Source organism: Asparagus officinalis, chromosome 3 (genome assembly GCF_001876935.1).
Source record: "Asparagus officinalis chromosome 3, Aspof.V1, whole genome shotgun sequence".
Taxonomy (NCBI): Eukaryota; Viridiplantae; Streptophyta; class Magnoliopsida; order Asparagales; family Asparagaceae; genus Asparagus; species Asparagus officinalis.
In genome coordinates, this window is record NC_033796.1 from 16,718,084 (window position 1) to 16,724,489 (window position 6,406).

General features: G+C 35.1%; 1 protein-coding gene across 8 annotated transcripts in view; it reads right to left on the reverse strand.

Moving 5' to 3' along the window:
• Positions 240–6,406, reverse strand: part of LOC109833187 (CSC1-like protein RXW8) — a 23,475-nt gene continuing 17,308 nt past the window's right edge. For 6 of the 8 annotated variants that reach the window (XM_020400764.1, XM_020400767.1, XM_020400766.1 and 3 more), the window contains 5 exons: positions 5,691–5,989; positions 3,855–4,131; positions 3,315–3,590; positions 1,212–1,445; positions 240–780 (listed from right to left, as the gene is read on the reverse strand). In XM_020400764.1, coding sequence (XP_020256353.1) covers positions 610–780; positions 1,212–1,445; positions 3,315–3,590; positions 3,855–4,131; positions 5,691–5,989 — 1,257 coding nt within the window. In that variant the 3' untranslated portion in view covers positions 240–609. Of the gene's footprint in view, positions 998–1,211; positions 1,446–3,314; positions 3,591–3,854; positions 4,132–5,690; positions 5,990–6,406 lie in introns of all 8 variants that reach the window. The other 2 variants (XM_020400769.1, XM_020400768.1) reach the window with 2 other exon arrangements.

Consider the following 6,406-nt stretch of genomic DNA (forward strand, 5'->3'; position numbering starts at 1 on the left):
AAAGAAAACGGGAAAGAAAAGCCCATTAAGAGATGCATATCATAGTTACTCATTAAACCTCTCCATTTTTTGGGAAGAACCCTCTTCTTAATCTATTCAGGTTAACATGCCCCTTTAAATGGGGGTGACTTTAACTTCATGGGAGAAGAAAATAGATTATCGAACTTCACAACGTACGAAATGACCACCAAAACAATAATACACACGGCTCAATTTTATGTGTAGCTAACAAGATTGAATTGAATTTACTGAACCATACATATTTGCTCTAGGCAATAAAATTGTATATTCCGGTATATAATCAGTCATTTCACGTCTCCAAAAATCATCTACTATAGCCACCTTACTCGCAAACTAACCGCCTAGGTAAATGCTGATTGATATATGTGTACAAGGAACTCGACCATATTTATGAATAGGAAAAATGACGATAGATGTACATAAATCAATAAATATATTCTAAAAAAAAAAAAAAAAAACCTTTCATTTTATACTGATGAGGTTTTACTATGGACACGTGCAAGTAATTCCACGGACTTGACGACTTGTTATAAACTCGTGGGGAGGGACAGAACTGAGAGCAGGATGGTACAGCTCATTTTCCAAATCCTAATTAGAACAATCTTTAACATCAACATCCCTGGCAATTGAACCATCATCTTCAGCTGATTCACTGGAGTCACTGTCTGGGGAGAATTGACGGTAGGCTGACTGCAATTGCTGGTGAATCTCATCCATCCTCCCACATGTCTCATCTTCTTTGTCCATCTCAATGAGATCCTATCCCCACAAGAATATGAAAATAACAGATGCGTATGGAAAAGGTAGAAGAAGAAAACTACACTTCATCTTATTACAATTTGACAGGGTACTTTTATCAGAATAAGCAAGCTAGAAATCACGATACTATTCATTGAAGGTGTGGAACTACCAAGCAAAGTGTGATTCTCGTGGATGAAAACACAGCAATCAGCATGCATATTCTAATAGAGTGGGCCTAAAGAAACAGATGGAACGTGTAAGATTAGAGGTTGAAACATCAAACGGAACAGGAACTGATAACAGGATGGAAAATTATTAAGATATATTTTTAAAATTTATTCCTGTAAAGGTCGATCTCTGTGAACATACTGGAAGAGTATCATCATGTGCATGGTCAAGTAACCAATACTACTATAATGTGCAAGACGAAAATATGATTTTCAACCTACCTGAGCAGAAAATTTCTCAAAAATAGGACGAAACCGCTGTCTGCAGTACTCACTGAAGAGGAGGGTAAATATCAGAAGTGGGATAACAAAACCAGATGCAACCGGTGATTTCTTTACCCCAAAAACACCCAGAGCTATTATCTGTGCCAACAGCAAAGAGAAGATTGTAGTGTTGTGAGCAATAGGCCACATTCTTCCCCCGGTCTCATATTTTGAGACATAGACATTAAGAATCTGCAGAAGAAAAGAGAACAGATCAGTGGTAAACCAAGAGAACAGATCAGTTAGATAATTAAATTCCAAAAAAAGATCAGTAAAAAAAAATTTATAGAGATAGACACTGGGCATCAGTTCAATGAATCCTGGTAGCTCTAAGGCCTATTAGGTTCATAAACTTTAAACCAAATACACATCATGAAAAAGGAAATTAAATCCATTCATCTGTTTCCTTTATATATTTCAATTCAAAAACTGAACAGTAGTGTACTCTTTGGATCGATAATGCATCAATCTTAAATTTAAATGGTTATGGAGGCTCACGAATATTGAATTTGGTCTGATATCAGAATGGGATTTGCACATTGGAGAGAATAAAACAATCCTTTTCCTAGAGCATAACAGAGACATCTCTTAAAGAAAGCACAGCCAAGTAATTCCTTTCTAGTAATCTGTTTACTTAAAATCTATGAGACATTTAAATTACAGATCCAATTAAAATGATATGCATACTTCTGAAAATGCATGCAGATACACGTTCATTGACAGCACAACTATACCCAAACACATGCACATAAGTGGCAACTTTTTCGAGATTTTATGGCCTAAAAGACATCCATACACCGACATCCCTTACTATCCACCCACCCGCACACATCCATATGACCTATAACATTCTGACCCACAGGAAACATGACATGCATGACCTCAAAAACACACACGCAAAAAAAAGAATAGGAAATAGCAACTGGATTGGATCTACATGGCATAGAACAATAGGATGTAGGCAACATTATGTGCATGATCTTAGGCACACGGAATTCTACCTACACATAAATACACAGGCAAATACAAGAAACAAAATTTATAGAATAGTGGATCTTATAGAAGAGTGAATCTTATACCGACCAAAAAAAAATCCCTGCAGGGTAGTCAGTCAATCTTTACATGTCAACTCTTGCATTGTAACATTCTTTCAATTTCTTGAAATATTGTATCGCTCTATGTTAAAAGAATACGCCAAAAAGTACGTTAAAAGGAAAAAGTTCTGTAGTTAAAATTCCATAAATGTGATGAGAAATAGATCACAACTTTTCTCAAAGATTGACATTGAGCTAGGGCTCCTAGTTACAAGTTAATCTATTCCCATGCTACAGAAAAGCTTAGTACCTGTATTGACCCTCAGATAATCAATGCCACCTACTGCTACATTTACATGAATGAATGTAGTAAAACCCAGATTAACACCTAGTTTGATTGCAGATGATTTATGCCGCTTGTACATTCCTTCCAACCAGCACTTTCCACAAATTCATGACCGCCAAAATATCATTATCATGCAAACACCATGATTAAAGAAGTGTGCACAAAACTTATATTACTGTCTCCTCTTGAAGTACCATCATAAAAGAAGCTGCTCAAAGCTTGATCACGAATGCAAACTGGACACAAAATCTCCCCTATTAACTACAGGAAGTCAATCCTAAGTAGATATAGATGTTTGCTGCTCAGTTGGATTTTACAAAAGTAGTTTCCTACACTAAATGGGAATGGAGTAATGAAAAAACTGTTTATACTAAGAAATAGGAAATATAAGGTAATAGCATACATCTAATTTAGAGCAATAGCATGATGTCTGTTGTTACTAGATCACTTGATTAATCTGACAACCAGAAAGACAGTTAAAGATATCTGATTAAAACAATTATATTTGTTCCAGAACACAATAAAATTTTCAAAAAAAAATATTACATTAAAAGTGTAAAAAAGAATACCATACTCAAAAAGGAATTAGTATTCCACATGATTACTGTTAGATGCATCAAAGATATAACTTACAGCTATGATTATATTCAGCAATTCTTCTCATATCATTTTAAGTCTCACCTGGTTGCGATACACAACGTAACCAAGCAAGAAGTACACCAGCAAAAAAGGCAATATTAAAGGTGCCAGTATTGCACAAGTGAAACCAAGTAGTCCGAACAGGAGAACTCTTGGAACTTCAGTGTGATAAGGAAATGACGGGACAGAGGTAGGATCATTCTTTCTTCCAAATATGTATTTCTTTGTGAAGTTCCATATGAGAGAAAAGAGCCGAATTGCTTCCGAGGATAAACTTGCCCATCCTGAGGTCAAAACATAAGTGATGAAGAAAGTAGCCTGTATCCATCAAGAAACAGATCATCAGACATTGCTAAAGGGAAATAGAGGACGTAACACTTTTTCTATGTCAAAAGAATACAACTATACATTGAAAAGTTGGAGAAAACAGATCATCTACTCATCTATAACGATACAAGCCTTTTCCATTCACAGATAGCACTCAACACTCAGTTGTCACTAAGATTATTAAAAAATATATGCATAGAAGCCTAGCTAAAAATTCTAACGTATCATTTATCATTACCATACTATAGCAATCACCTGCCTTGGGACAGCTTTGGCAAGCTGTGTAGGTATTTCCTTCGGACTCGATATGGTATTTAGCTGGCTGATAATAGATCCAGATAAGACATTGGCAAAGAACACATTCCATATAGTAAAATACAAGACCTTGTAACATGTGCTTCTTTTCCTGCCACCGCGAGAGAACGATCCTTCCAAAGTAGAAAACAGCATCATAGTTGGAGGGACAGTATAAAGAAATAGCACAAAAATTACACTAGGGAGGTAGCCAGTCACTATCTGGTTCATAAATTTCCTGTAGAAAACCAAAGATATAAGCTTCTGAAGAAACCATGAACATCCTTTGATCTGTACGTGGTACTGTTACTGGTGAAACACAGCAGTGAAGGTAATACAAGCAAAGGGTGAACTTGAGCATATTTATACAATGCATAGTAGGAAGTTTATAGCAACAAAAAATGTGTCCCTTGATTCTGATACAATAATGGCACCACGAAGAGCTAAGCGAATTACCAAACGTGAGGATTGAGACCAATAGTTGAAGAATTTCAAAAGATCTAAAAAACAGTTTAACATTTGAATGTAGCTGAACTTTTCTCCTGTTTTTATAAAGAAGAAAGATCTTTTAGGTTGTTGGGCAAGCATTAAGGTGATAAATGGATTCACAAGTTATATTGTAGCAAAAGATTTTGTTAAGGCCTGTGGTAGACTACAGATTAAAACAAACTGATTAAATGATTGAAGATGTAAATACTGCTAAATTCAACTGACTAAAATGATTCATAGAGAGCTAAAGGGAGAAAAAATGTACAGACAACTCCAAGAACCAGGATAAAATGCTCTGCCTTTGGCCTGTGATTAACCAGAAACCATTCAAAAAGAGAGGTCGCTACAGTAACTAGGGATGCAAAGATGAATATATCCACATTCTAATCCAGCAGGATATGTATATTCAATAAGGTGTGGATCAAATACTGATACATAAGTGAAATATCTGGATCCAAATATCCGTATGTATGAGTTGATCATACAATTCACAATTGAAATTGCTTGACCATTACACTACACTGATAGATTTGCGGTCAATTTTGATGATTTATAGATCTAATCTTAACTTTTTAAATATGCCAAACATACTAATGGACTCTCATTTGAAAAATTTATTATATTTAAATGTCTATTGTTGGTTACAGTAATGACGTTACTTAATAAACATGCTTTTATAACATTTTACTTGCATGAAAAGTAAAAGGAAAACAATGTTCAAATTGTCACAGATTGTTATACTGGTCCAATGTCTTTAATTTGTATCATAAAGTACGATATGGTTACCCTTAGAAAATCATAATCTTTTCCCCATTTTTCAAGTTTCTTTCCTGATCTAGGAAAGTTGCTGCTTGCTTTCAGGAGCATAAATTGCAGCCACAAAAATATTGTTCACTGTCCTTCTAGGAGTTAATGGAAGACTCTGTCACGGTCATAGCTTTATCATTCAGGATTTTGGCACCAAAACAGAGGATTGTCAATATAGAAAGAAAACTGTAGAACTCGGTAATTATTTTTCCCTAAGCCTTTGTGCTTCATAGCCGTGATGAGGTGTGACATACAAAATAATGAATGTTAATAGAACTCTTGGTACAAGAAATAGTATGTTCATGTTTCAAAGTTTCAAAGTTTCAAAATATCATAATTCTTCCTAACTCCTATAACTGAAAAGAATTGACCAATGGCGATGTTAGATTTATCTGTTCTAAAGTTCAAAATGCATTCTCAAATGGTACAAGCTATAATTGGAAGCCACCTCGAATAACTCAGAGTAAATGGAAATTAAACACAAATTTATATGGTACTTACTTTTTCAGTATACCCTTAAGAAAAGGGAATGCTTGTTGCAACTGATCCAGCTGAGAAAGCCCTTGAACAAATGTGACAGGAACTATAAACAAAAACATAAAAACAATGCTAGCAAGACGAGTAGCTATACGGCGAAACCAAAGTTGTCTATATGGTATCCAAAGATTTGACCAATGAACATCATGCGGTTCGGGAGCCAAATCAGTGACCCACGACATGGGGTTTGATGACTGAAGAACTTCTGATGCGATAACTGCAGCATAACGAGTCTTGAAAAAGACAAAAGCAGCAGCACATTCCTGCATTGCACAGGAAGATAAATGATGGCAAAAATAGTTCCTTTTTTGTTTCATATTTCAGGGAAAAAGATCATATCACTACACAGGATGATAAATTATGGCAAAGATAGTTCCTTTGTCGTTTCATATTTCAGATGCTTTCTTATCCAACGACACCCAGGTGGAGAAAGAGAATAAATAATGTGTTTACGATGAGTAAATTCATATATAACTAGATAGCAGCGTGATTTTATTCCATGAAAATTGCAGGAAGAAAGGACAGAGACTAGCAAAAAAACACAAGAATGTTCCATAAAAGACTTGACAATTTACATATTATATTATACTGTATTCTAAAGTTAGTGGGACGTGAACAGTTCTTATCTACAGAAATTCTTATTCATAGTTTTCACTTTGCCATATAATTCCAAAAGCAAA